Source organism: Hyla sarda, chromosome 7, assembly GCF_029499605.1.
Source record: "Hyla sarda isolate aHylSar1 chromosome 7, aHylSar1.hap1, whole genome shotgun sequence".
NCBI lineage: Eukaryota > Metazoa > Chordata > Amphibia > Anura > Hylidae > Hyla > Hyla sarda.
The window spans coordinates 187937130-187955424 of NC_079195.1; the positions used below are offsets into that span (position 1 = coordinate 187937130).

Below are 18295 nucleotides of genomic sequence, written 5' to 3' on the forward strand. Positions count from 1 at the left end.
CAGGCGGCTGTCCAGGTGGGGAACGCTCTGGGGGGGGATTGGGCTTTGGCGTCACTGGACACCGCCAAGACCTTTGATTCTGTGGAATGGGGTTATTTGCAGGCTACCCTTGTTAAATTTGGTTTTGGTCCTAACTTTCGAAAATGGGTGTCCCTACTGTACAGATGCCCGCAAGCCCAGATCCTGGTGAATGGTGTGTGTTCTTCCCCGTTTGCTCTCGGCCGGGGCACGCGTCAGCGGTGTCCCTTGTCCCCGCTTCTGTTTGCGGTGGAGCCCCTCGCCCTCCGCATTCGACAGGATCCTGGCTTCCGAGGTATGTCTACAAGGGTCGGGAGGAGCGCATAGGCCTCTATGCCGATGATATGGTGTTATTCCTCTCTGACCCTGCATTGATGCTTCCGTATGTTATGACGCTCATGGACCGTTTTGGGTATTTCTCTGGTCTATTCATCAACTGGACTAAGTCTGCAGTGATGCCGCTTCTGTCTAGGGATTGGCCCCCGGTAATGAATGGTCTCCCGGTGGTTTCCTCATTTAAGTATTTGGGGGTTCACATTCACAGAGATCCTTTGCTTGACCTGTCTGCCAACATACTCACTCCTTATAAACTTCCTTATATTAAAGCGAAGTTCCGGGTGTGGGCCACGCTCCCATTGTCGGTCGCTGGCCGTATCAATCTTATTAAACTCATAGTCTTACCTAAGTGCCTTTATGCGCTGGAGCATGCCTCAGTGCCTGTACCTAGACACTTTTTTGATTCTCTTCACTCCCTTCTTTCACCATTTATTTGGGGCCCCAATAGACCTAAAATTCGGCTAACCACGTTACAACGCCCCAAGTTGGCGGCGGGAATGTCACTCCCTGATTTTTATTTGTATTATTTGGCCGGTCAACTACGGTATATCAGGCACTGGTGTTACGCCTAGCGCTCCGGGTCCCCGCTCCTCCCCGGAGCGCTCACGGCGTCTTTCTCCCTGCAGCGCCCCGGTCGGTCCCGCTGACCGGGAGCGCTGCACTGTCATGGCCGTTGGGGATGCGATTCGCACAGCGGGACGCGCCCGCTCGTGAATCGCATCCCAGGTCACTTACCCGTCCCGGTCCCCTGCTGTCATGTGCTGGCGCGCGCGGCTCCGCTCTCTAGGGCGCGCGCGCGCCAGCTCTCTGAGACTTAAAGGGCCAGTGCACCAATGATTGGTGCCTGGCCCAATTAGCTTAATTGGCTTCCACCTGCTCCCTGCCTTTATCTGACCTCCTCCCATGCACTCCCTTGCCGGATCTTGTTGCCTTGTGCCAGTGAAAGCGTTTAGTGTGTCCAAAGCCTGTGTACCTGAACTTCTGCTACCCATCCTGACTACGAACCTTGCCGCCTGCCCCCGACCTTCTGCTACGTCTGACCTTGCCTCTGTCTAGTCCTTCTGTCCCACGCCTTCTCAGCAGTCAGCGAGGTAGAGCCGTTGCTAGTGGATACGACCTGGTTGCTACTGCCGCAGCAAGACCATCCCGCTTTGCGGCGGGCTCTGGTGAAAACCAGTAGCCTCTTAGAACCGGTCCACTAGCACGGTCCACGCCAATCCCTCGCTGACACAGAGGATCCACTACCTGGAAGCCGAATCGTGACAGTAGATCCGGCCATGGATCCCGCTGAGGTGCCGCTGCCAAGTCTCGCTGATCTTCCCACGGTGGTCGCTCAGCAATCGCAGCAGATTGCCCAACAAGGACAGCAGCTGTCGCAGTTGACCGCCATGTTACAGCAACTTCTGCCTCTGCTACAGCAGCAACCATCTCCTCCGCCAGCTCCTGCACCTCCTCCGCAGCGAGTGGCCGCTCCTAACCTCCGCTTGTCCCTGCCGGACAAATTTGATGGGGACTCTAAACTCTGCCGTGGATTTTTGTCTCAGTGTTCCCTGCATATGGAGATGTTGTCGGACTTGTTTCCTTCAGAACGGTCTAAGGTGGCGTTCGTAGTAAGCCTTCTTTCAGGAAAGGCCTTGTCTTGGGCCACACCGCTCTGGGACCGCAATGATCCTGCCACAGCCACAGTCCAGGCCTTCTTCGCTGAACTCCGGAGTGTCTTCGAGGAGCCAGCCCGAGCTTCTTCTGCCGAGACTGCCCTGTTGAACCTGGTCCAGGGTAATTCTTCCGTTGGCGAGTACGCCATACAATTCCGTACTTTTGCTTCTGAACTATCCTGGAATAATGAGGCTCTCTGCGCGACCTTTAAAAAAGGCCTATCCAGTCGCATCAAGGATGTGCTGGCCGCACGAGAGATTCCTGCCAACCTCCAAGAACTCATCCATTTGGCTACCCGCATTGACATGCGTTTTTCTGAGCGACACCAAGAGCTCCGCCAGGAAAAAGACTTAGATCTCTGGGCACCTCTCCCACAGCATCCTTTGCAGTCTTCGCCTGGGCCTCCCGCCGAGGAGGTCATGCAAGTGGATCGGTCTCGCCTGACCCAGGAAGAGAGGAATCGCCGTAGAGAAGAAAATCTCTGTCTTTACTGTGCCAGTACCGAGCATTTCTTGGTGGATTGCCCTATCCGTCCTCCACGCCTGGGAAACGCACGCACGCACCCAGCTCACGTGGGTGTGGCGTCTCTTGGTTCCAAGTCTGCTCCTCCACGTCTCACGGTACCCGTGCGGATTTCTTCTTCAGCCAACTCCTCCCTCTCAGCCGTGGCCTGCTTGGACTCCGGTGCCTCTGGAAATTTTATTTTGGAGTCGTTTGTTAATAAATTCAGCATCCCGGTGACCCGTCTCGTCAAGCCGCTCTACATTTCCGCGGTCAACGGAGCCAGATTGGACTGCACCGTGCGTTACCGCACAGAGCCCCTCCTCATGTCTATTGGACCCCACCTTGAGAGGATTGAGTTCTTCATTCTCCCCAACTGTACCTCTGAGGTCCTCCTCGGTCTGCCTTGGCTCCGGCTTCATTCCCCCACCATTGATTGGACCACCGGGGAGATCAGGAACTGGGACTCTGCCTGCCACAGGAAGTGCCTCTCCTCCCCTCCCAGTCCCGTCAGGCAAGCCTCTGTGCCTCCCCATGGCCCCCGTCCTGGTGTCACACTGCCCCGTGCCAGGCCTCGCCCTCTGCCCTCCCTCCCCATTCCCACTCCTGCTGTACTGCCTGCCGTTGAGGAAACCCTCCATTCCTTCCCGGTGTCCTCATCCCAGGGGAGGCAGTTACCGGACAAAGAGAAGGGGAGACCTAAGGGGGGGGGTACTGTTACGCCTAGCGCTCCGGGTCCCCGCTCCTCCCCGGAGCGCTCACGGCGTCTTTCTCCCTGCAGCGCCCCGGTCGGTCCCGCTGACCGGGAGCGCTGCACTGTCATGGCCGTTGGGGATGCGATTCGCACAGCGGGACGCGCCCGCTCGCGAATCGCATCCCAGGTCACTTACCCGTCCCGGTCCCCTGCTGTCATGTGCTGGCGCGCGCGGCTCCGCTCTCTAGGGCGCGCGCGCGCCAGCTCTCTGAGACTTAAAGGGCCAGTGCACCAATGATTGGTGCCTGGCCCAATTAGCTTAATTGGCTTCCACCTGCTCCCTGCCTTTATCTGACCTCCTCCCATGCACTCCCTTGCCGGATCTTGTTGCCTTGTGCCAGTGAAAGCGTTTAGTGTGTCCAAAGCCTGTGTACCTGAACTTCTGCTACCCATCCTGACTACGAACCTTGCCGCCTGCCCCCGACCTTCTGCTACGTCTGACCTTGCCTCTGTCTAGTCCTTCTGTCCCACGCCTTCTCAGCAGTCAGCGAGGTAGAGCCGTTGCTAGTGGATACGACCTGGTTGCTACTGCCGCAGCAAGACCATCCCGCTTTGCGGCGGGCTCTGGTGAAAACCAGTAGCCTCTTAGAACCGGTCCACTAGCACGGTCCACGCCAATCCCTCGCTGACACAGAGGATCCACTACCTGGAAGCCGAATCGTGACAACTGGATCTCTGGGGATGTGGTGCCGGACTCCGAACAGTCCTTAGCTAGGTCTGTCCCGATAATGACCCTTAGGATGCTGCTAGATAGTCCTGTCCTTGGAGGTAGAGCTTACCTCCAACTTCATAAACTGGCCATAAAGGTATGGCGGGCTGTTAAGGGAATATATGGATATACTGACATCGCTGAGGATACCCCTCTATGGCATAATCCTCAACTTCCTCAAGTGGGCGATGCTCTGGACCCAGTCTTCTGGCAGAACGCAGGGGTGCTTACTTTGGGGCATGTTTATCGTGACAATGTGCTCTGTTCATTTGATCAGTTGCAATCCAGTCATGCTCTTCCCAGAAACAGTTTTTTTAAATACCTCCAGCTCCGACACGCCCTGAATGCCCAGTTCCCAATGGGGAGCCCATTGATATCAGCGTTTCCCCTTATTGGGGTTCTGAAGTCACAGGGTCCCAGGGGGCTGGTGTCCATCCTGTACACGCACCTTATTCAGGCCAGGAACTCCCGCACTCCAGTACCTGCGGTCCGGCATTGGGAATCCCATATCCCTAATTTGGCTAAAGATGATTGGGAGGACATTTTTTCCTCCCACATGTAAGTGTCCCCGGCAGTGAATAATAAATTGATCCAATTGAACATTATCCACTATAGTTATATCACTTCTTTAAGGCTCCATAGAATGGGTCGTTCAGACTCCGATGCTTGTCATCGCTGTGGCGCTGCCAGGGCAGACTTTTGGCATTTGATATGGGCCTGCTCCTATATAGCAGCTTTCTGGCGCGCAGTGCTTACTTTTTTAGCTACTTTGGCTCAACCTTCCCCATGTCTTGATCCTTTGATCTGCCTTTTTGGTATCTTAGATGAAGAGATATGGACACATCACGTGCGTACGTTTTTGCGGGAAACTTTGTTCTTGGCCAGGAAGGCTATTGCCCTTAAATGGATGGACCCCGGCTCTCCTACCCTGACTCAATGGAAGGCTATGGTAAATGCTACATTGCCTTTCTCACACATACTGTACAAAAATAGGAAGTGCCCGGGTAAATTTTATTCTGTGTGGGGTGGTTGGTGCTCCTCTCCCTTGACTCAATGCTCGTACTCTGTGGCCTCCTCTGGGACAATGTAAGATACATTGATGCTATGCTTGCTGTCTGTTGTCTCTTCTAACCTTTGTTTCTCTTTCTGTGTACGTTTGTCGATTAATTTTCTCTTGCTTGGATGCGTGGGTTGCCTTTCGGGGTTATTTATCATGGGTTATTTGATGGTACCACTAACTAGTGATAGTATTGGTGCTCCTCGCGGGATGGTATACGATTGCTAATTTTGGCGAATGTTTGCCTTCTTGTTCTATTTTGTTTTCAGTTTACCTACCTCAGTTGGGTAGTGTTTTATGACTTCGATGTATCCCATGTGATGTAACCTGGTGTATCCTGTCGCTTGCATTCTGTATTTTGATGTATGGTCTCATGACCCCTTTCTATGTACTGTAGATATGCTTCGTGTTCACTTTAATGGGCCTGTGGTCTAACGTTACTTACTTTTCAATAAAACGAATAAAAAAAAAAAAAATTACAAATCTGCTTAACTTTCTGGCACCAGTTAACTAGAAAAAATTTGTTTTCCACTGGAGTACCCCTTTAAGGTTTTTTAATTTTTGCATTTTTTCCACCTCACCTTCTAAAAATCATAACGCTTTCAATTTTACAGACTCATATGAGCGCCACCAATTGTCCTTTGTAATGACATCAGTCAAAATAAAATCCCCACAATTTTGTAACTTTTGGGGGCTTCTGATTCTACTTGGTGCACTTTTCGATTAAAATATTAAGGTATAAGTTATGGGCTAGTTCTCCCCCTCCCCCCCTCAGAAGCCGCTGCAGATCAATGATTTAAAGCGGGCGCTTTAAATCAATGAACTGCAGGGGCTTTAGCGGGGCCAGAGACCACCGCCACCCGCTTCTCTCCCCCTGCCCGTCCTGGGGTCCTCCCTAGTCCAACCACAACTGCCGCTGCTGCCCCATTGCCTCCCCATCCCCAGTTTTATAATTACCTGTTCCCGGGGTCCGCGCTATTTCTGGCTCCGGCGGCGCCCTGAGCTGTCACTGGGCGCACTGACGGTGATGTCGCGTTGAGGACGTCACTCGTCATTGCGCAGCGCAGCGTGCAGGACGACGCAAGAGCCAGAAGTAGCGCGGACCCCGGGAACAGGTAATTATAAAACCGGGGATGGGGGAGGCAATGGGGCAGCGGCAGCGGCATCAGAGGCAGCAGTGAAGATCGTCACTAATCTTCGTTGCTGCTTCTAGGAGTTTCAAAACTACAACATCTAGAGGGCCACAGTTTGAAGACCACTGTGCAGTGGTCTCCAATCTGTGCTCTTCCAGATGTTGCAAAACTACAACTCTCAGCATGCCCAGACAGTCCAGGCATGCTGGGAGTTGTAGTTCTGTAACATCTGGCCCTGCAGATGTTGCCAAACTACAACTCCCAGCATGCCTAGGCAGTCTGGGCATGCTTGGAGTTGAAGTTTTACAACATCTGGAGGGCCACAGTTTGGAGACCACTACACAGTGGTCCCCAATCTGTTCTCCTACAGTTGTTGCAAAACTACAACTCCCAGCATGCCCTTCGGCTGTCTGGGCATGCTGGGAGTTGTACTTTTGCAACAACTGGAGGCACACTGTCTGGGAAACATTATCTGTATTCTAACTAAGTGTTTCCCAACCCGTGTGCCTCCAGCTGTTGCAAAACTGTAACTCCCATCATGCACTGACAGACCATGCATGCTGGGAGTTTTTAGTTTTGCAACAGCTGGAGGCACACAGGTGGGGAAACACTGAGTTATGTAACAACCTCTGTATTTTGCAACCAGTGTGCCTCCAGCTGTTGCATAACTACAAGTCCCAGCATGCCCTTCTGTCACTGCATGCTGAGAATTGTAGTTTTGCATCAGCTGGAGGTTTGCCCGACTATGCGCTGACAAGTACTTGCCAGTGCATGGCCAGTATTTGTCTGCGCTTTCGCATACCAACGCTCAACCCGTGGCGTACCCCTATGGGTATGTGTACCACGGGTTGAGAACCCAGGCCTCTGGTTGTTGGTCTGACACTTTTTTAGAAAAGGTGTATGTTAGACAACTTTTCACACAAAAGGAGAGCTGCGCCTTATTCATCATTATGCTGCGCATTATTGATGTCTATCTAACATAGACATTTCTTGATAAATCTCCCCCATTATCTTTATTCTGGAGGTCCATTCGGTTACAACAATACCCAAATTATATAGGTTTTATTTTGTTTTCCTTTTTTTTTTTATTATAACTTTTTGTACAAAAATTAGCATGTTTAAAAATGTCCTATTCGGACCCCCATAACTTTTTTATATTTTTTTCAGATACAGGGATGTGTGAGGGCTATTTTTTTGCACTGTGATCTGTAGTTTTTATCAGTACCGTTTTTGTTTTCATGGCTTGTTATAAAAAAATTTAGGGTACACAAAGTGACCAAAAATACACAATCCTTGACTTGACGCAGGCATCGGCCCGGTCTCCAATGTCCGGCATTAGTTGCGGGTCCTACTGCTGATAGTACCCGGGACTGAATGGATATAAAGCTCAGCTCCTGAGCTCACTTCATAGACCTGCCGCACCATATATATACAGCACCGGTCATTAAAGGGCCTAGATCCTCTCCGACCCAGTCTAGATCCCAGAGGCATTAGGGACCTTAGATCTTGGGGCAGTTCCTTGGGCTTGTGCTACCATCACCATCTTCAGTCAAAGGTTTAGGACTTATGGGATCGCAACCTGAAGGAGTTAGACAAGTGCTCCTTGTCTCAGAAGCAGTTAAAAGATGGAATGTCCTTGACTGAACCCCAATGGATGATCTTGACTACCGATGCATCCTTGTTAGGCTAGGGGAGCCCATCTAGAGGATATTTCTGAACAGAGTACTTGGAATCATCAGAAGCAGCAGTTATTACCCAATCAGAGGGAACTTTGTCCTGTACTTCTTTACTTTGTTCGGGGCAAAGCAATATGTTTGGACAACATGACTTGTCTTTTACATCAACAAACAGGGAGGCACAAGATCTCCACCTCTCCTCAAGGAAGTAATATTGATCCTGAGTTGGGCAGAGAAGAACTCATTAGTCTGCAGTTTATTTTCGAGGAACCCTCAAAGTTGTAGCAGGTTGTCTGAGTCAGGGGTCCTCAGCACCAGGGAGAAGGTCCATGAATCCATAGATATTTATTCAAATTACTTTTTGGTTGAGGATGCAAGAGATCAAATCTCATGGCTACGAGATTTGATACAAGGTTATGAGAGTATGCCCACTTTATCAGGAGGACCATCCCTTGGCACTCTGTCCATTCCGTGGAGGTTTAGGTTGGCCTATGTATTTCCTCCAATTTCCTTGATACCCAGGGTACTGATGAAAATCAGGCTAAATCAGGCCACGGTAAATGCCATCATGATGTTGTGGCAGAATAGGTTGTGGTTTACCCAGCTCATGCAGATATGATTGTTGAGAACATGGCGGCTAGCTTCCGTCAAGGCACGTGAAGAGGGTCCCTCGTAGATATATGCAGCAAGACCATTTTGTGTCGGCATTTTTGCAAATATGATGGAATAGGCAAACAGTAGCTAGGAGAAAGAAATACCGTATTTTTCGCTCCATAAGACGCACCTGACCATAAGACGCACCTAGGTTTTAGAGGAGGAGAACAAGAAAAAAAATATTATAGGTCAGGAGCACATGTCAGGGGAGGCATTATAGGTCAGGAGCACATGTCAGGGGGGGCATTATAGGTCAGGAGCACATGTCCCCCACATTAGGTTGGCAGTATGTTCCTCCACATTAGGTTGCAGTCCCCCCCCCCCCCCCCCATTAGGTTGGCAGTATGTTCCCCCACATTAGGTTGGCAGAAGGTTCCCCCACATTAGGTTGACAGTATAGTCCCCCACATTAGGTTGTAGTTCCCCCACATTAGGTTAGCAGTATAGTTCCCCTGCTCATTGCTCCCCCCCCCTCCCCTCCCCCTACTTTTTCTATTTTTCATGGCCGCAGCGCCGGCTGCTTGTTTAAGATTAGCAACACGGCCACTTTAAAACCATGACCAGCGGCGGTCCCGGACACTTCTGCTTTTTCTATGTTTCATATTTCCTTACCTGGCCGCGCTCGACAGGCTCAGGTAATGTGGCAGGTCTTATGGGCTGTGTGGATAATATGACGAGTGACGTCTCCTGTGGCTCCTCTGCGAGGCGTCTGGGACGTCACTCCTCATTTCCTGTAGTCGCGGACACAGAACGCTTCAAGACACCATATTCTTCACTACACCAGCGCTGCAGGAAATGAGGAGTGATGTCCCTGACGCCGCGTAGAGGACCCGGCAGGAGACGTCACTCATCATATTATCCACACAGCCCACAAGAGCCGCCGCATTACCTGAGCCTGCCGAGCGCGGCCAGGTAAGGAAATATGAAACATAGAAAAAGCAGAAGTGTTCGGGACCGCCGCTGGTCACGGTTTTAAAGTGGCCGTGTTGCTAATCTTTAACAAGCAGCCGGCACTGCGGCCACTTTAAAACAGTAGCCCCCCCCCCTACTACTGAGCTGCTGGCAGGGGGCCCCCTGGGGGATGGGGGGGCCCTAGGCAATTACCTGGTTTGCCCCCCTCCCTAACGCCGGCCCGCTCCATCCTGCCGGGCACGATATTACCTCCTCCCACATGCCGCTTTCCGCCCCTGCACTTGCACGCACATTCGCTCCATAAGACGCACAGACATTTCCTTCCCACTTTTGGGGGAGAAAAAGTGCCTCTTATGGAGCGAAAAATACGCTACTTGCATCTTTATAGGGGGCTTTGGGGTTAATAGGTTTAATTATTGTTGTATATTGAATTTTTTTTTTAAAGAAAACCTGTAAAGCTGGGGGAGGGGGCTGTATAGGGACAGGTGAATATGGCTAATTTTTATTTTGTCAGCACTCAGGGCCCTTGCTAAAAGCATTTTTCCCCCGACAACCCCTTTAAATTTCTGTCATGTGCAAGGAATATAGACCTCTGAATGTAAAAACTCTGCTTCGACCAGTATACAAATATATTAAGCAAATATAATTGGCAAAAAATGATTACTTAGATAAAATAAATAAAATAATGTTTTCCCAGCATTTTTTACAAGTTATATATGACATATGTGCATTGCCAGATGCTGAGCAACTGCAGTCACAACTTTGCATCAAATGTAGCAGGGGTTAATGAAGAAGACTTACATTTTAAAATCTTGCAATATTTTTTCTTTAAAGGTTATTCCTGCACCAGTATTAAAGATGAGCAATAACCACATTTACAACAACAACGGCTATGGTATTATAATAGTCCAGCCCAAGAGAAGATTTGTTAACACACTGAATTTTACGATGGAAGATGCAGCAGCTGGAGACAAGAAAGAGGAAAATGTGCTGACAACAGCTATAGAAAGTCTTAACCTAGAAATCGACAGTAACAAACTAGAAGAAAACTCTCTAGGAAAAGTTGGAATAGTCTTCACCTAGAAGCTCATATTCCCATTAGTTAATGTTTTATACCCTAGTCAATTTATGTTGATTTTATAGTTAATTTATGTTGGTTGTAGTTGGTGTGAGTTATCATCCAGTTATTTATCAAAATATCTCTGCCTACTTTGGGATGTTGTTATCACAAATTTATATTTGGCCATTAGGTCTATAACAGAGGAAATAGGTTGTTTGGCATTTTTGGTTAGAAAGTTACCGTATTTATCGGGGTATACCACGCACCGGCCTATAACACGCACCCTCATTTTACCAAGGATATTTGGGTAAAAAAAGTTTTTTACCCAAATATCCATGATAAAATGAAGGTGCGTGTGTGCGCGTGTATACCCCGATATACCCCCAGGAAAGGCAGGGGGAGAGAGGCCGTCGCTGCCCGCTTCTCTCCCCCTGCATTTCCTGGGGTCTAGAGCGCTGCTGTCGGCCCTTTTCACCCCCTGGTTATCGGCGCCGCTGCCCGTTCTGTCCCCCTGACTATCCGTGCCGGCGCCGATAGCCAGGGGGAGAGAAGCGGCGCCGACAGCCAGGGGGAGAGAAGGGGCAGCGGCACCCATTGCCGGCGCCGCTGCCCCGTTGCCTCCCCCCATCCCCGGTGGCATAATTACCTGAGTCGGGTCCGCGCTGCTCCAGGCCTCCGTCGTGCGTCCCCAGCGTCGTTGCTATGCACGGCGCGGCGCTCTGACGTGGTTCAGCGCTCTGACGCCGTTCAGCGCATAGCAACGACGCCGGGGACGCACAACGGACGATAACCAGGGGGTGAAAAGGGCCGACAGCAGCGCTCTAGACCCCAGGAAAGGCAGGGGGAGAGAAGCGGGCAGCGACGGCCTCTCTCCCCCTGCCTTTCCTGGGGGTGTATCGGCGTATAACATGCACACAGACTTTAGGCTAAAAATTTTAGCCTAAAAAGTGCGTGTTATACGCCGATAAATACGGTAGTTTTTAAAACTTTTTTGGCCATAGTAAATTTTCAGTTTTTAGTATAATATAACCTTATAATGATCAACTTACATTTAACGTTGTAGTAGTGTGCTATGGACACATTTTTTAATTTGGGCCACCTTTATCGGGTGTCCAAGCCACTGACAATACATAAAGTTAATTTACTTAATTATATAAATGCTGTGAAATTATCTGGTAGCATATATAATAGCTGAGATCAGGTGGAAATGTGTCATTTTAATAGATGCTGTAGGTGTGTAAGTTTTAGGGAATAGTTATATGCAAGATTCGTTACAGAAATTTTTGTGACTCAGGCTATGTTTCACAGATTGTTTTTCATCATTTTTTTGAGCCTCAAAAACGCACCTGGAAAAAAAATCAACAAGTGGACCAAAAGCCAGTTGGTCAGTTTTCACCATTTTTTGTAGTCCAAAATATTGTTTGAGAACACAAAATAGTTTTAATGCATCGAAATGGGATATATTTAGTGGCAAGCAAATGGATTCCTTAATGTAAATTTACCTTTATAGAGGTTCTACTAGAAAATCTCCACCTTATTACCATGGGAAAATCCATGAAATTTATAACCCTGACATCCATCCTTACCCCGAAAAAGCTTGGTGGAGATGCTAATGCATTTATCATTTTTACTGAGGACCATACAGGCCCAAGTTTATCAACTGCTGCACCAACCATCTGTGAGCAGGAAAAAATGAGCTTATCCCTGTTGTAATAGTGACAGATGTTCATGCTGATGCCTTCTGGGGAACCCCTGACCAGAAGGCATGGATGTACGTATTCACATGGTTGTACGGATATAGAGGCAGACCATGTGCCACTATAGGTAATGCTCCTAAGAAAAAAATTATATAATAATATGACATGCTGTGCTTTTTAGATACAAAATTTAGATTCAAAACTGGTGCAAAGAAAGAGTAGTTGCTTTTGTCAATCAATTAATGTCGCTATGTTCATTTTTCAAAGCATATCTTAAAAATCAGAAGTGGAATCTGATTGATTGCCATGGGCAAGTACTCTTCCTTTCATTTGCATCAGTTCTAACACGTTTTCATCAATGGGCTCTCTATTTGGCATCAGTGTGCATAAGACCTTGTGTTCACAACTTTAGCGGATATTATGCACTGCTATCTATGGTTTTAAAAATAAATAAATAAAAACTTGAATTATTGTTTTTTTTTTTTCCTTTTGCCTTCATCTCATGTTAGAAATATCAAGATTACACTCACTGATAATCGGTTTCCCTGATCCCATGACACCACAAATGAGAGAGTCTCTATCTTTAGACAGGAAACTGGACCCTTCTTCTATTTCCTTAACCCCTTAAGGACGAGGGCCGTAAATGTACGGCGCTCCTAAGAAGTTCCTAGCGCACAGCTGCGTACATTTACAGCACAGCATTCCTGGATCACTGTGTCTCCGGACACGGTGATCGGAACGGAATGACTGCTGATATCTATCATCAGCCAATCCGGCATATCGCCCAGGGGGGTCTTGAGACCCCCCCATGTCGGAGATCGCGGCAAATCGCCGGACAATTCAGACCTGCGATTTTCCGCTATTCTGGGTCAATCGGGTGTCTGGTGAAAAAAAGGGTGAATGGGGCTGTCCGAGACAGCCCCATTCACCCATACCCAGCAGGAGTGAGGTGGTACGGGTGCCGCCTCACGATCATGTGACTGATCGGTCGGAACGACCGATCAATCACGGACCTGCTGGGCGGTGATCAGGACGGCGATCGGAGATCGGCATCGGCGGGGGTCCCTTCAGGAACGGTGGCGGCGACAGGAGCAGCAGGATCAGTCCCTGCGGCAGGATACAACGGCGGTGAGGTCTGTTCACCTCCTACTGTTGCTTAGCAACAACTTGCAGCATGCAAAGCCAAAGGGCATGCTGGGAGTTGTAGTTTTGCAACAGCTGGCTTCCAACTACAACTCCCAGCATGCCCTTTTGTAGTCTGTGCATGTTGGGGGTTGTAGTTTTGCAACAGCTGGAGGCTGGAGAAAAAGTGTGCATTCACTGTTGCATGACTACAACTCCCAGCATGCACAGACTACCAAAGGGCATGCTGGAAGCTGTAGCAGTGTGCCTCCAGCTGTTGCAAAACTACAACTCCCAGCATGCCCTTCGGCTGTCAATGCATGCTGATTGTTGCAGTTTTGTAACAGCTGGAGACACATTGGTTGTGAAACAGAATTTGTTTGCCCCCCCCCCCCCCCCCCATAAAAATAAAAAGTCTTGTACGGCACTGTTTCCAAAACGGAGCCTCCAGCTGTTGAAAAACAACAACTCCCAGTATTGCTGGACAGCCACTGACTGTCCAGGCATGCTGGGAGTTTGCAACAGCTGGAGACACCCTGTTTGGGAAACACTGCCATAGGGTATTTTTGTGGCGGATTCAAATCCCCAATTTAGGCCTCAAATGTGCATGGCGGTCTCTCACTTCGGAGCCCTATCGTATTTCAAGGAAACAGTTTAGGGCCACAATATGGGGTATCTCTGTACTCGGGAGAAATTGTGTTACAAAGTTTGGGGGGCTTTTTCTCCTTTTACCCCTTATGAAAAGGTAAAGTTGGGGTCTACACCAGCATGTTAGTGTAAAAAAAATAATTTTACACTAACATGCTGGTGTTGCCCAATACTTTTAATTTTCACAAGCGGTAAAAGGAAAAAAAAGACCCCCAAAATTTGTAACGCAATTTCTCCTGAATACGAAAATACCCCATATGTGTGCGTAAAATGTTCTGCGGATGCACAAGGCTCAGGAGTGAGAGTGCACTATGTACATTTGAGGTCTAAATTGGTGATTTGCACAGGGGTGGCTCATTTTTTTCTCACATAAACGCAAAACAATAAATACCCATATGTGACCACATTTTGGAAACTACACCCCTCACGGAATGTAACAAGGGGTATAGTGAGCCTAAACACCCCGCAGGTGTTTGACAAATTTTCGTTAAAGTTGGATGTGAAAATGAAAAAAAAAAATTTCACTAAAATGCTGGTGTTAACCTAAATCTTTTCATTTTCACAAGGGAGAATAGGAAAAAAGCCCCCAAAATTTGTAGCCCCATTTCTTATGAGTAAGAACATACCCCATATGTGGATGTAAAGTGCTCTGCGGGCGAACTACGATGCTCAGAAGAGAAGGAATGCCATTGGGATTTCGGAGAGAGAATGTGTCCGAAATTGAAGGCCATGTGTGTTTACAAAGCCCCCATAGTGCCAGAACAGTGGACCCCCACATTTGACCCCATTTTGGAAACTACACCCCTCACGTAATGTAGTTAGGGGTACAGTGAGCATTTACGCCCCACAGGTGTCTGACAGATTTTTGGAACAGTGGTCCGTGAAAAGGAAAAATAAAATTATTTGCACAGCCCACTGTTCCAAAGATCTGTCAAACACCAGTGGGGTGTAAATGTTCACTGAACCCCTTATGAAATTCTGTGAGGGGTGTAGTTTCCAAAATAGGGTCACATGTGGGGGGCACCACGGGAGCTTTGTAAACACACATGGCCCCCGGCTTCTATTCCAGCCAAATTCTCTCACCAAATGCCCAGTGTCGCTCCTTCTCTTCTAAAGAATTGTAGTTCGCCCGCAGAGCACTTTACATCCACATATGGGGTATTTCTGTATTCAGAAGAAATGGGGTTACACATTTTGGGAGGCTTTTTCTCCAATTACCCCGTGTGTAAATGAAAAATTTGGGTTAACATCAGCATTTTAGTGAAAAAAATCAAATTTTTTATTTTCCTGTCCAAATTTTGCGGAAATTTGTCAAACACCTGTGGGGTGTTAAGGCTCATTGTAACCCTTGTTACGTTCCTTGAGGGGTGTAGTTTCCAAAATAGTATGCCATGTGTTTTTTTCTTTGCTGTTCTGACACCATAGGGGCTTCCTAATGCTAAGTCTCCACTTGTTTTTTTTTTTTTGCAAAACGCAAAGAAAAACTCCTATTCTGCGCATGGCGTTTTTTTGGTCAAAAAACGCTGCGGCCAGATGTTAGCTGTAAGTCAATGAGAAATCGCTAATTTTGAATTCCACTTTGCGTTTTTTACTTTGGCGTTTTTTTAATCCTTTTAGCGTTTTTTCACTTTTTTTGCGTTTTTTTCCGCTCTTTGGCGTTTTGAAAAAAAAACGCTGTAGTTCCCTCAAACCGACATTTTTTTACAAAATCGTGGCGTTTTGCTCCAATAGAAGTCTATGGGAGTGAGAAAACGCCAAGAAAAACGCTATGTGGATTTTAACTTTGGCATTTTTGCAGGCAGTTTTTAATCTTTTTTGGACTTTAGCGATCCAAAAAAGTGATGTAGATAGCTGTTTTTAATAAAATTTCGTAGGGTAGTATTAAAAAAAATTTTTCAAAAATATACAGTAGTGAAGGAAAAAATTGTATCTAACGAAATGTATATTATTGGGGAAAAATTTTTTTTTAGTTAGTACTACTACTCCCAGCATGGAACAAACTGTTCCATGATGGGAGTAGTACTACCTGTACAAATAGACAGATCGCCTGCTGCGATCTTTCTGTATAATATATAGATGCGGCGGCTGCTCTTCTATGGTCCCCTGCCCTGACGTATATTTACACTTATTTATATTTCCCACAGAGCTGTGATTGGCCAGATGGTTCCAGCCAATCACAGCTCTCTGTGAGAAATAGGAACATGTGTATATATACGGCCGTGCAGGGGACCATAGGAGAGCGGCCGCCGCATCTATACATTATACAGGAGGATCACAGCGGCTGTCAGAAGTGATACCCGCTGTGATCTTTCCATAACTGCAGGTAATACTACTCCCAACTTGGAGCACACTCTGCCTCATGCTGGGAGCTGTAGTATCTGCATTAATAGACAGATCGAAGCGGGTGTCAGTAGCTACACTTGATGTGATCTGTCTATTAATACAGGTACTACAGCTCCCAGCATGGAGCAGAGTGTGCTCCATGTCGGGAGTAGTAGTGCCTGCTTAAGGACACATCACAGTGGATGTCACTACTGACACCCTCTGTGATCGTCCTGTCTATAGGAGAGATGGAGGGACTGTATACATCGCTCACATCCCTGCTCTGCACTATACTCCGGGCCGGCTCATTCATTCATCTTTTCCTCAGAGCTGTGATTGGCTGCAACCATCCGGCCAATCACAGCTCTGGGTGGGAAATACAATATTTCTGTTGACATCAGTGGCCGGAGTTTAGTGCAGATAGGCGAGCGATGTATAGACCCGCTCGCTTCTCTGCTATATAATGGACGATATATGTCTATAGTACAGGTACTATCACTCCCAGCATGGAACAGTCTGTTCCATGCTGGGAGTAGTAGTACTACATAAAAAATGTTAAAAATGTATTAAAAAAAAAAAAGTGAAACACACACTTTATTAAAAAATAATAAAAATTGGGTTATAAAATATATCCATTGCGTTTAATAAAAAAAATTCCATTACTGCTGCATCCTTTTTTTTTTTACCCAAGAAATTTTGGGTACCAAAAAAACCCCCTAAGGTGCAATTTCCACACAAATGAAAAAAGAAGCCGGAAAAAACGCATGATGACGTCACTTGCACTGGCGATTTTTCAGGCGTTTTTTTAATCCCTAAAAACGCAGTGCAAAAAACCAAGTGGAGACTTAGCCTAAATGCGACATGCCCCCCAAAAACCATTTCAGCAAAATTTGCTTTCCAAAAGCCAAATGTGACTTCTTCTCTTCTGAGTATTGTAGTGCACCAGCAGAGCACTTGACGTTCACACATGGGATATTCCCATACTCAGAAGAGATGGGGTTACAAATTTTGGGTGGTATTTTCTCCTATAACCCCTTGCAAAAATGTAAAATTTGGGGGAAAACCAGCATTTTAGTGAAAAAAAAAATGTAATTTACACATCCGACTTAAACGAAAAGTCGTCACACACCTGTGGGGTGTTAAGGAACCTTGTTACATTCCTTGAGGGGTATAGTTTCCAAAATAGTATGCCATGTTGTTTGTTTTTTTTTTTTTTTTTTTTTTCGTTTTTTGCTGTTCTGGCAGGGGTTTTTATATTGTGCACTTTTTTTCTTATAATTAATTTTTTTTTTTTTTAAATAAAGCATGGGGATACAGGTAAAGAAAAGGTAAGGGTAAACAGATGATTAAACAATAATAACGTCGACATCTCTACATGAAATCAAAATAAGAGTGCAATCTCACACAAAAAGAAAGAATAACCATACAATCATAGGTGCCTAATTTTTATCCGTGGGCAAACAATAGCATTAATAAAAAAATGAGAAGACTTACTACTGCATCGTCTACTCTACGCAATAAGAATTGAGGCATCAATTATAACAAAAGGCCTTGTATGCGGGATGTAGAAAAAATAAAATAACCTAAACCTAATAGGCATCATACTAAGCATAAAAACAAGCACTGCCAGCTAAGGGGAGAGGATTGGAATGCTAACACTCACAAGTAAAATTAAAGGAAAAAACACAAGGGAAAAAGAAGCCTTAGACAGACTCAATAGGGGATAGAAAGAGGATAGTAGATAACCTGTGTCATAGGGCCAGCATAGAGCCCAAGTACCAAGGGGGTATAGAAATCAGCATTGGAAGTTATTCACTCCTAAGCGGATGAGAGATATGGTTGAATATTGTGGGAAAGAGGTGAATTCCACTCATGGGAGCCAAAGTAGGGCCTGAGTGTCCACTCTAGGGGTGTTCACCACCAGGGGTTTCTCCATCTTATGGACCATATTTACCTATGAGAGCCATTCGGTGATTGTGGGCGCTCCTGGAACCTTCCATAAGTAGGTGATTACAACTCTGGTGGCAAGTAGTAAGAAAC

The 18295-nt window shown here is 47.2% G+C and overlaps 1 protein-coding gene across 1 annotated transcript in view; it reads left to right on the forward strand.

Annotated features, from left to right (window-relative positions):
* The window catches only part of SHCBP1L (SHC binding and spindle associated 1 like), a 232243-nt gene extending 221544 nt beyond the window's left edge, over nucleotides 1-10699 (forward strand). The window contains exon 10 of the mRNA XM_056531886.1: nucleotides 10241-10699. Within this exon, the coding sequence (XP_056387861.1) occupies nucleotides 10241-10489 (249 nt within the window). The 3' untranslated portion in view covers nucleotides 10490-10699. The remainder of the gene's footprint in view (nucleotides 1-10240) is intronic.
* The last annotated feature ends 7596 nt before the right edge of the window (nucleotides 10700-18295 follow it).